General features: G+C 37.2%; 1 protein-coding gene across 1 annotated transcript in view; it reads left to right on the top strand.

Annotated features, from left to right (window-relative positions):
• The window catches only part of CenG1A (Centaurin gamma 1A), a 751,861-nt gene that overhangs the window by 675,715 nt on the left and 56,138 nt on the right, over positions 1-20,008 (top strand). The window contains exon 12 of the mRNA XM_090380508.1: positions 8,540-8,683. Within this exon, the coding sequence (XP_090236634.1) occupies positions 8,540-8,683 (144 nt within the window). The remainder of the gene's footprint in view (positions 1-8,539; positions 8,684-20,008) is intronic.

The raw sequence follows: 20,008 nt of genomic DNA, 5'->3' as shown, positions 1-20,008 counted from the left end.
TCATACAACTCTAATTTAGCTGAATTAAACATGTTCCATTTATTGTAATCTATTTATTTTATTTTAAATTAAATGTATTTGAACTAGCATCTTAATTTCCATTTAAATTCATACTTTCTTATCTGTTTTGCTTTGGAGGTTATATCTATAATTGAATTCCTTGTCTCGGGTCTGGATTCTCTCTCTCTCTCTTTTTATGCCAGATTGATTCTTGAGTTTTTTTTTTTTTTTTTTGTCACTGGATTGGCAGGACTGTCTTCTGGTAATTTTTGCATATTCTGGTTTTTTAGATAAAATTTCTTCATTGAATAACTGGAGCTATTTTCTTTTAAAATGGATCCATTCATATCTGTTAATTATTTGATTGTGACTCTTCTTTTGTAAGATTAACTGCTAGAAATTGTTTTTTTTTTTTTTTTGTTTTTTTTTTGCATTGAAATGAATGGAAGGCTGGGTCTGATCTATCTGTTGGTCCACACTATACAACTTTTGTGTTCATTAATTTTAGCAGAAAATCTGTATAATTCTTCTACATATATACTATTCCACTCACTGTAATTTGTAAATGGATCTTCTTGAATTGTATATGTTATCTTCTTATTTTGCAAATTTATTTTTTATGGATCTATTTCCTGCACAGAAAATGGATATATTGAAATTTCTAGATGTGTATGGTGTTGTTCTCTGTGGTTCTTGCTGTAGTAGTTCCTTCTTTAAATGCTTTGTTGATGTCAGTTATAAGTTTTTATATTACATTTTTCAGATATCCGTTCTTGTATAGTTTCCTGATATGATTCAGTTCCCAAATTCTTTAGATAAAATTTATTCTTGGAGAAAACTAATGTTACTTATTCTTGGCAATTCCCAAATTCTTTAGATAAAATTTATTCTTGGAGAAGACTAATGTTACTTATTCTCGGCAATTACCCCCCTCCCCCCACCCAGACAGCATTTCAAAGCTTGTTGGCTTCTCATCAGTTTGTAGGCATGTACCGTGTTGTTGCAATAGTGACAACCCAGTTATGAAGTTTTAACTCCACAATATGAGAGATGCCTGATGGTGTGTGTGGGTTAATCTAAAAGATATTTCTTGGCTAAATGCCTAAGAGTATGAAGGAGTTTAATTATGCATGGGTAATGCACACACATCATTTCTACTACCAAGGTAGTTTTAATGCATCATTTTAATTATATCTCATTACACTCCTACAGAATGGCAGGTGGAATACCTTCACACAAAACGAATTGCCATGGTATTACAATACCTCGAATAAGTAACGCTTCACCTATGGAGAAGTCTAATGTTACTTATTCTTGGTGTTACTTATACTCATTCATAATTAAACTCCTTCATACTCTTAGGCATTTAGCCAAGAAATACCTTTTAGATTAAACTACGCACACCATCAGACATCTCTCATATTGTGGACTTATACTTCATAACTGGGCTGTCACTATTGCAATAACAGGGTACTTGCCCACACACCGATGAGAAGCCAATAAGCTTTGAAACAGTGCCATCTGGGTCGTGGTAACTGCCAAAAATAAGTAACATTAGTCTTCTCCATAGGTGAAGCGTTACTTATTTGAGGTAGTGCAATGCCATGGAAACTCGGTGTGAAGGGATTCAGGATATAGATATAATTAAAACGATGCATTAAAACTACCTTGGTAATAGAAATGATTGTGTGTGCATTACCCATGCATAATTAAATTCGTTCAATAGGAGGTATTGTTTCTGTACAAAGATCCTTGCCCTTACAGAGTACGGGGACACTTGTTTGTGTGTGGGGGAAGAATGGGAAAAAATAACCCAGGCCGAAGTCAAGGAAACCAATCACAGGTATAACCTCAGAAACAGAACTAGGACTAGAAAGTATAGATTTAAATGTAAACTGAAAATGCAAGACTCTAGTATGAAAGCATTTAATTTAACACAAACACAAATAGTTTACAGTAAACCCCCGCTATTCGCGGTTTCGCGTATTCGCGATCGCCAATTTAATATAAAATGAAACCTAAAAAAATGTGAAGTTTAAAGCGCCGTGAATATTTTCCGCCATAAAAAACATGGGCGTGGCTAAAATTATCTTTCCCGGTCAAAACAGCGCTCAGTGGGTGGGGGGAGAGGGGTGACAAAATCGCGAGCGTGGATGTTTCTCGCTAATCCTTGTTCAGTATGTACAGTATTATGCGTTTGTCATGGAAGGTTTCGTCGTTTGCTTTTAATTTATATGTTTGTAAATTGAATAAATTTATCAATTTATAAATTGATATGCTTACAAAAATGATAAATCTACCGTTTTGCAGTGTAAAACAGACTTTTTCGAGTGTGTTAACGGAAGAAAGTGACTTTATTGTGGACAAGTTCTTTCTACCCCGTACAAAAATATGGCTACGAATAAAAAGAGAAATGTGAAAATATCAAAGAAGGTGATGACATTGGCGAATAAAATTGAGTTATTAGACAAACTTTCTAATGGTGAAAGTGTCTCCTCAGTGGCAAAACATTATAAAATCTATGAGTTAACGGTACGATCAATCAAAAAATCGGAAGAAAAAATCCGCCGTGGTGTCCGTGAAAACGCGCTAATTGCTTCAAAAATTTGCTCTGTAACTCGTGATGTTAAATTAGAAAAAATGGAAAAAGCTTTAAATCTGTGGATAGAAGACCGAACTCAAAATAAAATTCCGTTAAGTTCACCCATCATTCGCGAAAAGGCAAAACTCCTTTATCAACACTTTAGCGAAACTGGTGATAGCACTGGGGGGATAAGTTTTTTAGCTAGCAAAGGCGTTGGTTTGAAAGATTTGTTTGAAATTTCTAATAAATATTACATTTAATATTAAATTGTTTCTTATTTTCATTTCGATGCCATATGTTTGCATTTCACTATGTACTGTCTATGTACATAGTCATATTATGAAGGTACATATAATACATACGTAGACAAAATTTTAGACTAGTTTTTCTTATATATTTCATACTTTGGAACGGGATCCCCTTTATTACTATGGGAGCCATAACTCAGTATTCGCGTTTTCGGGATTCGCGACATTTCTCAGGAACGTAACCCCCGCGAATAGTGGGGGTTTACTGTATAATAAATGAAGCATGTTTAATTAACTCAGTTTAATTACAATGTTTGTATTTTATGCACACACACAACCCCACCAAGGCTGTTATGAGTCCAAGATCATCCCTTCACTTTAAAAGGGGGGGGGGGGTTATGATTTGGCAATTATACAGCCATATAAGCTTACAATTAGATGGAGGATGGAGAGAAACTCCTTTAATCTTTCAACAAAGCAGCTGTAACAAAATTTTTCGGGTAAAAAAAAAGCTCAGTAATTTATACAGTTATAGCAATTACTGACCATCAGATATATAATTATCTAAATTCATTAGAATAAAGTAAAGTAATTTCATTAATAAGCATAACTAGTCAGCATTTTTAACCATTCTCTTTCTTTCTTTCTATAGTCTTGAAAAGAGAACTTGGAGAAGCTATAAAATGTAGAAAAATAATTATGCTTGTATTGTTTAGTTTGAAGGATTTTCTTAGGTGATGGTATACAATTTCATTGAACTAAATTCTGTGATTAATATTTTGAGTTAATATACTGCTGTTAAAAAGGATTCATTGAACAATACAGAGAAACCTTGTTTGTGGAAAGTTAAAGCAAGGAATTACACAAATAAAAATTACAGTGTCTCTCTCTCTTATGTGTTGTTTTCACAACATATAATCTATGTTTGTTTCTGTTTGTGCTAATATTAATTGGGGAAAAAAGTTTATAAGGTTATTCCTTTATAATTTCTGCATATATTTTTAAATCCTTTTTTATATATATTGATGACAATTCCACCTGCCATTCTGTAGGAGTGTAATAGTTCATACATGAACAAGACAAGCTCCAATACATTACATATGGGACTGGGGATCTTTTGGATTGTTATATTTTTGAATGATTGATTTTAAAAGCAGTTTTTCTGTACTATAAATGGTAAACAGAAAAAAATAACGAGAGAAAATTACAGTAGTTTATAGATGAAACGGACACAAATAAAACTGCATATTAGTGTGTGGGCCAAATGGTTACCAAAAATGTGCTGTTCATGCTTTGTCACTAGTTTGGTGCACTGTCATTGAAATTTCCAAAGAATTTATTACACGGTTCATTGAATTGTTCAGAGCAAACAGCATTTACAGAAAGTTAAAGCAATGGACTATAAAAATAAAAATTTAAAGAAAATGGAAAATCACAAAAAAAAAGCTAGAAAGTTTTGTATGCCCATGGGAGGAAAAAGAGCCAACCAGGCCAGGCAACTCATACATTCTGTTTCTGTAAACAGTTTGCTGATGGGGGCATCCTACAAATTGAATACATATATTTCTACAAATTGCAATTATATATATTCAATTCAAGTAATATTTATGTAATGTTGAATTTGTAGCACTTATGTTGAAAATGTCCATAGTCATGCTGCTATGGATATTTTTAACAACCAGTTCACTCATTATTTCTGAAGCTGTCTCAAAGAATTATTGTCATCAAAACCTGGACAACTCTCTTGACCACCCAAAAACTCTCAAAACACATAACTGAACTGGCCTACCAGTTCAGTAAAATGGCACTGCCATTTTAGTTAGGTGGTTAAAGACACTGATGGTCAATACAAGGAGTCCATGAGGAACTTGTGAAAGACATATAATGAATAATGAAGACCATCAATAATATTGATGAATCTTGGTAAGAAGTCATTTCTAACTATATGAATATTTATACAGTTTTGGCAGAAGCTTTGGCTGGATATCGCAAACTACTTTATCAAATATGAGGAGAGTGTGCAAGCAGTCACCAGTGAACCCTCTTAGTGGCCAATAATGCTAGATTTCAAAAGGTCAAACAGCAGGCCCCCGTTATAACGTAGTTCGCTTTACGCTGATTCGCTATAACGCTGTTCTTATATTATAACCCGTATCTGACTATAACGCTGTCACAGATCACTATAATGCTCTTTTACAGATTGCATTTTTGGCATATTTAACGAAATCGTTTCATTTGATGAAGTCAGTAGCTTGAAAATTAATAGCAAAACAGCATTAAAACGTTTCCCACGCTGACTTGAGAAATTTTCCCACACTCAGTGAAATTTTCTCGCACGCTAATTTAATTGCAGTGCAGTGACTTGTTACGTAGTTCCGAGATCAACGTTTTAAAAAATGATCAAGTATATTGCTTGTAATATTGGCATTATATGCATTTATCTGAAGTCTAGTCATCACTCAGTACAGTATTAGACATCATGCATAACGGACAGTTTACTTGAACATTGTATCGTAATTAATGCAACCAACGCAGTTACATTTTCGAAGAGTTAATAATGGCCGATAAGAATGAAAAAGCAACATCTGGGCACAGTGTGAAGACTGTAAATGTAAGAAAAAGGCTAAATTTGAAATTTAAATTAGACGTTTTGAAGCGAATCGATTCCGGTCAACAACAAGCGGATGTGTGCCATAATTTAGGACTTGCAAGTTTAACTGTAAGAACAATTATAAAAAAATAAAGAATTAATTTTAGCAGCGGGAATGATAGCTATTCTACTGCAAGCAACTAGGGCTAGGCTGGCTATTAGGATTGAAATGGAAAGACTTTAACTAATTTTATTGAAGATAATATCCGATGCAGAATTCAGTTAAGTTAAATATTATATAAAAAAAAAAAAAAAAAAAAAAAAAAGAGAGAGAGAGAGAGAAAGAGATTAGCCAATATGATGAACTGAAGAAAACTCACCTAAAAAAAAAAAAAAAAATGCGAAACCATTTAAAACTGGTAAGGGCTGGTTAAATAGATTTAAAATCCAGGGAGAAGCCACAAGTGCAGATCAAGGAGCCGAAACTTTCAAAAAAGAACTTGTTAAAATTATTGAGGAGAGGTATTATGTGTTATACTCCTCAACAAGTTTTTAACATAGATTAAGCAGGACTTTTATGGGAACGAATTCCTAAAAGAAGTTTCATATTGAAAGAAGAAAAAAACGTGCCAGGTTTCAAAGCAGCAAAGGATCGGTTGACTTTATTATTAGGTGGTAATGCTGCGTGGGGATTTAAAATTAATACCCCTTTTAGTTTATTTGGAAGAGGGCCAAAGTTCAACCCAAAATCGACACATTTTTCATGATTAAATTCATTAATTAAATTAAATCAAGATCAATTAAATTCATGATTTTAATTGGAATTTTAAGTTTAATTTTGATACGTAAGTAGTTACCACATATATGTATGTAATGCAGAATATTTTATATGTACAAATATTTGAATATTAAATACAGTATTTTGACCGATATTTGTGCATCTTTTCACTACCGTTTATTATCGAAAAGGAAATATCCTATGTTACCAACCGCAACTCACAAATACATATGTTACCTTATGGGAATGCACACTCGCTTAGTGCGGATTCACTTGGCGCTATGTTTTTCCGGAACGAATTATCAGCGTTAAGCAGAGGTCACCTGTATTGATATGAACGTGAGTACAGGTAGCCCTCATATAACACAGTAGTTAGGTTCCTATAAAATGTGTTGTGCGAAACCGTATAACATGGTTTCACACAACATAACAAAAGCTAACAAAAATACACCGTTCTAGATTTTGTGTATCTTTTACTCCTTTAAAAAATCAGTAATCTCGGTTTGTTTGCTTTTGCTTGATAAATCTTTGTGAATTTCATCGTATGGAACTAAGCATTTTTGAAGCTCACTTTTGAATTTTGGGCTCCTTTCATTCAAGAATCTGCATTCAAAAAATAAGATACTAATTGCTCGGCTAACTTTATGCCTTCCCGTAATGCTTTTTAGTGTAAAATTTGGAAGTTTAGAATTTTCGTCTGTGCTATCACCCGCTGAATTGATCTGGCTTTACCTCCGATGCCATTTCTACCAAATCCATTTTGCTAGCCTCTTTTTCTACTAGTAATTCGTGAACGTCTTTAGTAATCATACCTTTTTTTTATTATTTTTTTAGGAGCATAGGCGACTAAGATCACCTTAATCTGTGTATATTGTCTATAAATTGCGTGTGTCCTGAGGTCGATTTTCTGTTTTGCTGGGGAAAAAACCATGCTACCCTTGCCTGATTGGTTGGTTGGTTGAGTTTTATTGGCGCATCAACAACTTCCCCTTGCCTAAGATCGATTAACTCAGACACGCTGTGAAAAAGACCTATAAAAATTCCTACCGTCATCAACGGAATTCAAACTCGGGTCTTTTCCACCTGGTGTGGGGAGGAAGGCAATTCTATCAACTGTGCTACCCACAAGGGCTTCAGTAGTCATATCATCAAAACCTTCCCCTCTTACCAATGTGGCAAGTTCTACTATCACACCGATTCCCTTTTCTGCCAGTTCGACCATATTTCCTGAATGAACAGACTCTGGCTATACATTTTTCCACACGTATTTAACATTCACGGTTTTATTTCTTTCATTGATAAAGATATAATTCTGATACCATCCACAATTGAGAAATGTTTCCATGCCTCCATTACTTCAATAGATTTGGAATCAATTTTTTTCCAAAACCCATTGTAACGACTTTCTGATGTAATGAGTTTTAAAGGTGGATATAATGCTTTGATTGAAAGGCTGGATGACTTAAATCTTTTGGATAGCCTGGTGTGCTATCCAATAGTAATAAAACTTTGAAATCTAGATTTTTCCACAAGTTTAATAAGCACAAGTTAAATAGCATAGAACATAACACGGGGATTTCCAAACAAAATAAATACAGGGATTTCTCAATTTTTTTTGACTAGTGAGTCAACAGCGGAGATTCAAAAAGAATGGAAATGTTACATCCAACATAATAGTAGGGTTTTCCTCACACAAAAGCTCAAAAATACCCTGTTATGTGAGGTTTGCCGAAATTTTCTAACCGTGTTATATAAGTACTGTGTTGTGCGAGGATTTCCGCAATTTATCAATCATGTTAGAGCGAAACCATGTTGTAGAAGTACCATGTTATAAGGGGGTTGCCTGTACTGTAATCTCCTGGTGAACCACTGATAAACAAGTTGTCTAAGTTGCATCAGAGTCCTTAAGTACTTTGGAAACAACTATGCTTGCTAAATTCAGACTCGGACTAAATGAACCTTTAAAAGCAAAATGAAAACTAAGGGAATCTTTGTTGTCAGGAAGACTGTCAACCAAGGTATCACCTACTTTGAAGAAATTTTGTGCAACCAGACAAGATGAGGAAATTCAAGCCTTCATCAAGATATTAAATGTGACCCATTTATATCTTTACGAAGAGATACAGCTAGGCTCTTTATGAGGAACTTCATGCCTGGAGAATGAATAATAATATTACATCTAAATTTATTAATATTACCAAACATTATTATCAGTGTTTAATATTTTTGCTATTTGTGATTTGTTTTTCATGTTAATAACAGATTTATGTTAATATTTAACTTTGCTTTTCATATAATCTATCCCCCATCAGTAATATGTATTTTAAAATATATTTCAGGTGTATTAAATGGAGGAGAATCTCACTTCATACCAGCTGTTCCAAGTACTAATCCTCTTCTGAATAAATTGGACACACCTAATATCAAAAAACGGCATCGCAGGATGAAAAGTACTGGAGCTAAGAATCTAGAAACAATGGAAGGTTTGTGACTAATAATTCCATTCTTAATACTTGTAGTACATAATTTAATAAGGCTGTACGTAATTGTCATGTCTCATTTTAAACTAAACCATTGATAATAATGTGAAGTTCCAATTTCCTTTTCTTTTGTAAGCTAATTTTACTACCCTTTTACCTTTATATGCATAGACCTTTTATCGACTTTGCATAGATATGACATTGCTATATGCATAGACCTTTTACCGACTTTATAAGTGACATTGCATAATAATAAAAATTATTATTTAGTATTATTTATACTTTGTAAAGCAGTGATCATTCGGTCCAAACTAGATTTCGAACAGGCTAAGAGTAGAAAACTTGCTTCTTGTCCAAATGGTAGCCGAGCATTCTGGTCTACTGGCTGCAATTTTTTCCCATCTCTGTTCCGACCTCGGTCAAAACCAGATGATTCTGTTGGAACATCTGCCAAAGATAAAGCTGACCTGCCAGCATCTTATTTTTCTTCCAACTCATGTATTGATGATCTTGGTAAATCACCTCAAACCATTCCTAGTACACCCCATTCAGTGCCTCCTGTGGTCTTCTGTGAAAAAGTCGAGGCAGAGTTAGGTAGTTTAGAAAACTGCTAGCTTGGGGTGGGGGATACATGGACTAATAGATTAACAGTAGCCGCTGGGACAGGAGAAAGTGATTCTTGCACTGTTTCTCTTGAAATGCAATTGAGCAGCAGCCTGGAAAGCAAGGCAATGGGGATTTCAAGGCAATAAATACACGGGCTGAGTTAGGGTAACTAAGAGTAGAAACAGGTACATGTATACTTGCATATACACCAGTGCTAGGAGTACAGTTAATAAATTTGATGAGCTTGAAGTGCTGGTCAAGACATCAAAGGCAGATATTGTTGGGATATCAGAGACGTGGTGTCACACAGACATAAGAAGTGCAGAATTGGAATTTGGGGAGTACAATGTGTACAGAAAGGATAGACAAGACAGGAAGGAAGGAGAAGTTATGCTGTTAGTTAAGAAACACATAAAATCTAAGAAAGTGCGGTGCCTCCGAAGCCAGGTGGGAAGTAGCAGCAGTGCGTAGCACACACTTCTTGATTAGACCGGGGTTCGAGCCTGTCACCACCAAATACGGAGGATGTGGAAAGGTCATAGAATGACCACCGCATATCCCGGAGCAATATGGCCTTAGTTGCTAATGCTCCTAAAAACCAAATAACAAACAAACAAACAAGGAAGCGCATCCAATTGATGTTGGTGGACAATGCTATGTTGAGTCTGTTTGGTGTGACATAAGCACTGGGAAAGGAAAAATGAGAGTACAGTCAGTCCTCGCATTACACGTGTTTACACTACACGAATTCGATCATACACGATTTATAAATAGGGGAATGATATCTTATATAACACGAACCGAATTCGCTTATGCACGATTCGCCTTTGTGTTTACAAGAAATGGCAGTTGAACGCAGAATCACCCCAACGGAATGCAACATGATAGGAACGAAGAGAAGATTCTGAAAATGTATTTATGTTTTTTATATCAGTGAAGGGGAAACACATTTCACCATAATAACGTAAAAACCAACACAATTCCAACTATCGGTATAATTGCAAATGCAATTAGATCGAGTTTACTACCAGTTTATAACAGATTCCACTGGCAGAAACGCAACTGGAAATTGTTTTTATTGTTTTATGGTAGTAACCCCTAGAAATGTGCTTTAGTAAAATGTGAAGTGTTAATAGTGTATTTCTGCCTTTATGGTGTTGTTTATTCAGTTGCTACACACACGCAGCTTTATTTATGTGTATCAAGCTTGCCTCTTCATTTTGTAATTGTGCTTTATTCCCTAAAATTGAGTAAAATTCTTAAAAGGTGTGAACAGGAAGCATCCTGGTGAAGACACTACAGATTCAGAGAGTAAAAGAAAAGCAATATCAATAAACAGAGGCGGACTGGGTCAAAAATTCTTACCCGGGAAAATTTGTAGTGGCCTCATACTAGCGTTTATAGCCAAAATCACTCCGGCCCACCGGGGTTTCCCCGGTAAGACTTATGGCCAGTCAGCCTCTGTCGATAGAGAAAAAATATGAAATTGTGAAATGCTTTGAGCGAAATGAAAGACCATCTGATATTGCACGTGCTACAGGCCTAAATGAGGCAATGCAGAAAAAAAAAAAAACTTTCATAGCAGGAACAACTCAAAGTGCAATTAAAATCCATTAGATTAAGACACAAAGAATTGGAAGAGATGGAACAGCTGTCATCTGTTTGGACAGAAAATCAAACAAAAAACAAGTTGGCTTACGATAGAAGCAAAAGCAGTAGCAATATTTTATTACGATTATTTATTGTATTTGGTAATGTTTTGGTTACAAATGTGTGTTCAATCTTGGGTGGACGGCACCTAACCCTATTTTTCCCATAGGGACTGTTGTTTATATTGCACGATTTTGCATTGCATGAGGATTTCTAGGAACAGAACTATCGTGCAATACGAGGACTGACTGTATGTGTGTAGGCATAATGACTCTCATGAGTACAATGAGCATTTGTGCAGAGAAATAGAATGGGCCACAGTAAATCAGAGTGTCTTATAATGGGGATTTTAATTTCCCAGTGATTGACTGGAATATGTGGCTTGGTCACTCACGCACTAGCAAGGCTTTTGTGGATTTATTGGATGATTGTTTTCTACAGCAGCGTGTTTGGAAGGCAACTAGAGGAGGTAATACCCTTGATCTGATTATCAGTAGTGTTTCTTCATACATTAAGAATCTGCAGATAAAGGAACCACTAGGTGGCAGTGATCACAGTGTGCTGAAGTGGGATTTACTCAAAGAGGTAACTATCATCAGGGGTAAAGGGAAGGGTTTTTGCTTTCATGAAGGTGACTACCGTGGTCTGAGACAGTATTTAAATTCTATATAGTGGGACCAACTGATGATGTTACCAACAGCAAATTCAAAATGAGAAGCATTCAAAGAAATAATCTTGGAAGCTACTAGGCTTTTCATACCAACTAAGAAATACTGTTCAAGATTTAGGCCTAAATGGATGTCATATGAACTAATTAGACATGTGGCAGAGAAGAAAAATGCATGGGATATATATGAATTAACAGGTGACACAAAAGCCTATGATAGATATAAGCTAGGTATTAACCAAGTCACAAAGGAGTTTAGGCAGATTGCGAGAAATCTTTGGCAAAGGATGCAAAGAAAAACAGTAAAACGTTCTTTGCTTATGTAAGTTCAAGAAGGAAGGTGTTGAATCAGATTGGTCTACTTGATATCGATGGTTCAACTGTTGATGATCCTGCTCAGGTTGCTAACAAACTAAATGAATATTTTGCATCTATATTTGGACATGAGGTGTTATTCAGGGAGGGGAATGCCAGAGGTCTATTAAACTCTGGCAGTAAGCTAGATAATCTTGTAATAACTGAGAGAAAAGTGGAGGAGAAATTGTTGAAGATAAACATAAGAAAGGCACCTGGGGTGGATGGAATCTATCCAGTTATATTAAAAGAGGCAGCAAAGGAAGTAAGCAATCCCTTAGCCATAATTATGAGAACATCCTAGGACTCAGGGGAGGTACCCATGGACTGGAGATATGCAAATGTGACCCCAATCCACAAAGGAGGAACAAAGGGAGACAGGTAATTACAGACCTATTAGTTTAACTTCTGTTCGAGGGAAATTAATAGAGGTACTGGTTAAAGAAGCATTGCAGGATCATCTTAGACAGGACTTCAGTTATAGCTTGGACACATCATGGGTTTGTTAAGGGGAAGTCTTGTCTGACCAATTTGATTGGATACCATGATGTAGTCAGAAAGGAACTGGATGCAAAGAATAATTTTTAAATTATATATTTGTAGCAGTGTGGCATTGGAGGCAAATTGCTGCTATGGATAAAGGAATGGTTGAGTGGGAGAAGACAGAGAGTGGTAAACAATGGACACTGCTCTTCATGGACTAATGTTATAGTTAGTAAGTTATTTGGTTTTTAGGAGCATTAGCAACTAAGGCCATATTGCTCCAGGATATGCGGTGGTCATTCCCTGACTTTTCCGCATCCTCTGTATTTGGTGGTGACGGGCTCGAACCCCGGCATAATCAAGAAGCGTGTGCTACGCACTGCTGCTGCTCCTTCCCACCTGGCTTCGGAGGCGCCCATAACTAATGTTATTAGTGGAGTGCCCCCAGGGTTCAGTGTTGGGTCCATTGTTGTTTTCTGTATTCATTAATGATATTGATGATGGTATATTAGGCTTAATGTCCAAGTTTTCATTCGATATGTTTGCATACTAATGACAGTATGCTGCTGCAACAGAATCTAGAAAAAGTTGAGTAGATGGGCTGAGAGGTGGCAACTGAAGTCTAACATTGACAAATGTAAAGTACTGCATACGGGAAACAGCAACCCCAGAGCAACGTATCAACTCTGTGGTACTAAACTGACAGTGGTAGAGAATGAAAAGGACCTGGGGGTTATTGTGCAAGCAGATATGAAGTTTTCTGAGCAGTGGATGGGTCTGTAAGAGCAGTTCATGGTGTCTTGTCAATGATATACAGGAATTTTTCTAGCAGGGATAACCAGGTGATTATCCCCTTGTATAAGGCAATGGTCGGGCCAAACCTTGAATACTGTATCCAGGTCGGGAGGCCTCATTTTAAGAAGGACGTAGAGCTGTTGGAACGAGTACAGAGAAGGGCAACAAGATTAGTGAATGGAACAAACGGTTGCTCTTACGAAAAAAGGCTTAAGTTTTGCAAATTACAGTGTCTGGAGACTAGGCACCTGCGAGGTGATCTGATTGAGATGTATAAAGCCTTGAATCGTTTGAGCATGCTCAATGCTGATGAGATTCTTCCTCTTGCTCAGAATAATTGCCTGAGAGGGCATAAATTCAAATTGAGGAAAGATGGTTGTAGGATAGTTGCGCGGAAGTTTGCCTTTAGCTAGTGGGTTGTTGATTGCTGGAACAAACTACCAACTGTTGTTGTAGAAGTTGATAGCTTAAACTGATTCAAGGCTGAACTAAACAAACATTTGGAGCGAGTGGGTGGGTGAAATGAGAAGTGTGGGTGGGGGTTTGGCTGATGCTATATGAGCTTGCTTTCTTGCTGTTGTTGTTGTTATTTGGTTTTTAGGAGCATTAGCAACTAAGGCCATATTGCTGTGGGGATATGCGGTAGTCATTCCCTGACCTTTCTGCATCCTCCGTGTATGGTGGCTAACAGGCTCGAAACCCCAGTCTAATCAAGAAGCATGTGCTATGCACTGCTGCTCCTGCCCACCTGGCTACTGAGGCTCCTGCTTTCTTGCATCATGTGCCTTTGCTAATGCTAAAAGGATATCAGAAAGATTTTGGATGAATCTGATGATAAGAAAGCTCCAGATCCTGATGGTATTTCTCCACTTGTTCTCAAAACATGTGCTCCTGAACCTACTCCTGTTTTGCATTGTCTTTTTACCCTTTCTTATTCCAAAGGTGTTTTTCCTTCTTAGAAATTTCCTCATATCCAGCCAGTTCCTAAAAAGGGTTGCAAATCCCTTCCATCCAGTTATCGTCCCATTGCGATTACTTTTACTCTTTCTAAAGTAATGGAGAAATCAATTAACCACCAACTCTTAAACTATCTGGACATCTTTCATCTGATCAACGATCACCAGTATAGATTTCATTAGTGTTGTTGCATTGGTGATATTCTATCTTACACTGCCCTACCATTGATATCCGGACACCCCTCCATGGATGGAGAAATAGATCCTATGCATGCAACATGTCACAGAACCAGCTATAAATTTGCACAGTGGGCTTCAAACAGACAATTGCAAAAGTGGGCATGCAAGAGATGACACGTTCAACAGAATTATCTTAATAGTTCACAAGACAACACACCATGCCATGGCGCCTCCGTAGCCAGGTGGGAAGGAGCAGCAATGTGTAGCACACGCTTCTTGATTTAGACCGGGGTTCGAGCCCGTCACCACCAAATACGGAGGATGCGGAAAGGTCAGGGAATGACCACCGCATATCCCGGAGAAATATGGCCTTAGTTGCTAATGCTCCTAAAAACACCAATTAACAATTAACAAACACCATGCCATACTGCTCGGGTTGTAACAGAGTGGATTGAGGGATGGGTTCAGAAAAATTTGGATTGGCCAGCCCAGAGTCTTGATCTGAACCCTATTGAGCATCTTTGGGATGTATTGTATCGACGGGTACGTGCACGTCGAGATCACCCAAAGAACAAGGCCGAACTGGTGGCTGCACTAATGGCTGAGTGGAGTAACATATCACATGACATTTATAGTTTGAGAGTATGCCACGCACATTGAAGGCCACCATAAAAGAAAAAGATTTCAGCACAAAATATTAAATGACACAATAAAAGGTCCTTTTTTGTCTAAAAGTAGGTGTCTGGATATTAATGGTAGGGCAGTGTATGTTGCCCATCTATGGATAAATTTAATGGTAAAGTTTGGCGAAACTCAAGCCATTGCTCTTGACTTTTCAAAGGCTTTTGATCGCGTTTGGCATAAAGGTCTTCTAAATAAGCTTCCATCCTTTGGTTTGCCACTATTCTTTGTAATTAGTTTATCCAGTTTCTCCCTGACCACTCCCTGCATGTGAGGGCAGACGGCTCTGTCTTCTGACTTCTCCATTAATGCTGGTGTTCCCCAACGTTCAGTTCTTTCTCCCACTCTTTTCCTCTTGTACAAAGGGTACTAGGAAAGTTTTGCAATACAGCTTTGTTTATTTAATTTTTTCAAAGTAATTTCCTCTACATTCAATACACCTCTCCATCCTCCGAAACCAATCTTTAAACCAGTTCTGCCAAGTTTCAGTAGGGAGTAAAGCACACTCGTTGTCCCAAGCCCGTAGAAGGTCCTCATCACTGGAAAACCGCCTCCCTTTTAGCTTCATTTTCACATGCAGGAACAGTGCAAAGTCGCAGGGAGCAAGGTCTGAACTGTAGGGAGGGTGCTCGAGAAGTTTCAGTCCTGTCGTGGTCAAATATTCGGTGCAGGCTTTGGCGCAGTGAGCTGAGCAATATCGTGATGGAGGTACCAGGTGTCCATTCTTGACTTTGGCCGCAGGTTCTTCATAGATCCAATGACTTTAGGCAGGCATTGTTCAGTATACCACTTAGCTGTGACTGTCTTCTGCGTGTCCAAAACGACACGTTCCACAGTTCCACTCGATTTGAAAAATACAGCTATCATTTTCTTCTTTACAGATCGGGATTTTCTGACAATTACGGGTGTGTCGTCATCATCAAAGACCCAAACTTTGTTTTGAGCCTTGGTCGGCAGATCGTAATAGTACAGCCAAGTCTCGTCACCTGTCACGATGTTGTTCACATACCGAGATAGTCCCTTATCAAACTTTTTTAACATCTCCCGGCACCAAGTCACACGTCGTGTCATCTGCTCTTCAGTCAGTTGATGCGGCACCCAGAGAGAACAAAGTTTCTTCACGTGCAAATGATCTTGCAGAATCGAACGAATTGCTGGTGCATTTAGGCCCAAAGTATCCTCTATCTGTTGGTAGGTCACTCGCCTGTTGTCGTCAAGCATTTTCCTCACAGCAGTAACGTTTTCCTCCGTAACTGACGTTCGTGGCCTTCCCGGCCTCTCAGAATCCTCCAGAGCGAAATTTCCCCTTTGGAATTCTCTATACCACCTGAATATCGTTGTACGATGTGGACAATCATCATCTAGTGCAAGAGTCATTTCTTCTAAGATGCAGAGAAATTATACCGCAAAATTATACCGCAAAAACGCACGAAATTATACCGCAAAACTGTCCTTATCTCATTTCGTGACCACGATGCCATCGCAAGCACTTTACACTCTCACTACTAATGAATAACTGAGCCCATCGACTTGGTGCGGCGGCTACTATGCACGTATGAACATGTCTCAACATGCAGCAACAAGCAGCTTCCTGTGATTCATTGTTGCGTCATATTGCAAAACTTTCCTAGTACCCTTTGTATATATTAATGACCTTCTTCCATTGACCGGAAATCCTATCCATAGTTTTGCTGACGATAGCACATTGCATTTCTCATTCCAGTTTGAGAAACCTTGCCCTGCTCAAACAGCTTCAACTTCTCGAATATCCACTGCCAAATCCTTAAATGCTAATCTCCAGGTAATTCTCCAGTGGGGCAAAGATAGCTTAATTTCAGTCCTTCTAAAACTCAGTTCTGTTTTATATCTCACAAAAAAGGATTACCCTGACTTCTAATCTCCCTTGGCATAAAGCACATACAAATATTGCATTCTCTGCATCTAAAAAACTGGGTTTTTTCTTTCTCTGTCTGCATTACTTTTCTTCCAAACAGTTGTTAACTCTGTAGAAATCGAAAATCCAGCCTACCATGGAATATTGTTCCCACATCTGGGGCAGTACCCCCAAAACCTCTCTCAGGCTTCTAGATTCATTCAACTTCTGTTTTCTGGAACAACCTTCCTTCATATGTATTTCCTGAAAAATACAATCTACAAAAGTTCAAGTCTAATGTCAACAAGTATCTTCTTTCAACTTTTCAACCTTCAACCCATGCATGGTACTAAGTACTATATGTTTTTTTTTTTAAAAAAAGTACCTATACATAACAATGGTTCTTGAAAATGAAAAAAAAAATAATTAGTGTGGAAAGCATGTTTATTTAACACGATATAAGATAGTAAACTAATTATAAGGAATTGTGGGATATGTGGTTTCTTTCTTTGCCAGTTCTTCACTTTTTATTTAATTTTAATTCACTCTATTGTTTATTATTAGTTATATTTTGTAATTTGCAATAATATACATATGTCAATCTAAGCAGATGCCATTACAGAATTTTTGGTGCGAACCCCTGGGGGTTCGCGATCAACCGATCAGGAACTGCTGATGTAGAGGGAGTAAATTCTTTATTCAATGTAACATGAAGATAAATTCATGAACACACACACACACACACACAGCAGCATGCTGTCTGTACATATGTACAAACATAATATGCTGCTTCAATATGCCCTTACATGCTGGTTCACCATAAAAGCCCTAATATAATTATGATTGTAGCATTTAGTTTTAAAAATATTAAGAAGAGAAAAAGTTCTGACATAGAAGGGGTTTTTACAAGACATCATTCTAGGCAAAATGTAGTTTAGTCCCTAATATGATAATTGCACGCTGATGTGTGTGTGTGAGGGGAGAATAATAATAATAATAATAATGGCAACAAAAAAATAAATTTCTATTTATACTAGGCTCCTTCACTACAGCCAGGGATTTACAACTCAATTATAACTGCTTTATGTATGATATAATACCAATACAACAGCTAACCGTGTTGCATTTTTTGTGACAATGTTATGGGACTCCAGTTGCAATATGCATACTAGCTTGATTCCAGGATCACAGCCATCTCTCTTTTGAGCTTTAAAAAAAACCTCCTTTAAAGTAATAATAATTAAAACTTAAAAAAAAAAAAAAAAAAAAAGACAAATATTAAATACATTTTGTACAAGCATCAGAGTCTGCAAATTTAACCCTTCTTATTTCACTAAGTGAAAAGTTAATCCGTAAAAGAGAATGTTATGTCCAAGATGCACTTTTTAAAATATGGTAAAATCTTGCTTTAATGGACTATATAGGAATGTCTGTCCACTAAATTTGATTGTTAAACTCAAAAGAAATACCTGTAGTCACCAAAGTTACTACTACTACTTTTTCATAATGTTGTCTAGAATTATGACAAATGATGCAAGAAAGCAAGCTTATATAGCATTAACAAAAAAAAAAAAGCTGGGGAACCATGATATACCTGTTGTGCCTACCATTCGATTCCTTGGGTTTAGTTTAGATAAAAAAATTGACCTTTCTTGACCATAATCAACAACTTAGAACCACCTGTTTCAAGAAATTAAACATTTTGAGAGTATTATCAGCTACAACATGGGGTGCTGACCGTCAAACACTCCTTCATTTATATCATGCTATTGTAAGATCAAGGTTAGACTATGCGTCACCAGTTTACAACTCTGCTTGACCTAGCATTTTGAGGGCTTTGGACCCTATTCACCATAGTGGCCTTTGCATTGCTCTTCGTGCCTACCGCACATCTCCAGTACAGAGCCTGTACGCTGAAGCTCACGATCCCCCACTCTCTCTACGAAGACAAATTTTACTGCTAAATTATGCTATCAAAATAAAAAGCCAACCCCTGCATCCATCGTGGAAACATCTATTTACACCAGATTGGGAGAACTTGTATGCCGTTTATCCATCAATAAATCGACCCACTGGCATACGTCTTTGCTCACTACTTGATAATTGGCAGCTTGACCTTTCTAAAATAGCCACCACTAGTTTCACGACTCCTCCATGGGTTTTTTGCCCTGCCACCTGTGATCTGTCCCTTCAAGAATGGGGGAAAAGTACTCTTTCTTCACAGAATGTAAACTAGCTTCATAAATCTCTACTTGAGAAATATCAATCTTATACCAGGATATACACAGATGGTTCTAAAACTGATCACCACGTTGGTGCTGCTGTTGTTCTTCAATCATCTACAATCTCTAATCAGTTACCTTTAGAATGCAGTATCTTTACTGCTGAACTTCATGCCATTCAAATGGCGCTATAAACTATAAAGTTGCAGCAGTTTACCCATAGTATTATTTTTACCGACTCTCTGAGTGCCCTTCTCGCTTTACGGCAACCTAGAAAGCATCATAACTACATACTTGGTAATATTCAACACTTGCTGGCTCATCTAGCTAAGAATACGAAAGTAATAAAATTTTGTTGGGTCGCTAGCCATGTTGGCATACCTGGCAATGAGAGTGCTGACCACGCAGCCAAATCTACTGTGCAACCAATTGATGACTCTTTCAAAATTCCTTTCACCGATTATAAAAGTCTTATAACAAAGCGAAGTATGACTTACTGGCAAAACCAAGAAGGCAACAAACTCCTTCGGATTAAACCGAAACTCCAGTCTTGGCCATCTAGTTTCCGCTCGAACCGAAAGGAAGAAGTCACACTTGCAAGATTACGAATAGGACATACACACCTTACTCACCTTTATCTTCTCTCTCCCTCAGACCCGCCTTCTTGTCCGAACTGCCATGCTGAAATCACAGTCCAGCACATCATTGTTGACTGCCCTTCTATAATGGAGTACGACAGACCACCTTCTTATCAAACTATGCAGCCCAAATCACACCTACTTTGCAACAAATATTAGACGACAGATCTGACATTGATGCAGTTTTCACTTTCCTAAAAAGGATAAAATGCTATGACAAAAT

This window comes from Mastigoproctus giganteus, chromosome 1 (genome assembly GCF_048544385.1).
Source record: "Mastigoproctus giganteus isolate SK-2022 chromosome 1, ASM4854438v1, whole genome shotgun sequence".
Lineage (NCBI taxonomy): Eukaryota > Metazoa > Arthropoda > Arachnida > Uropygi > Thelyphonidae > Mastigoproctus > Mastigoproctus giganteus.
This window is presented reverse-complemented; position numbering and strand designations above follow the sequence as displayed.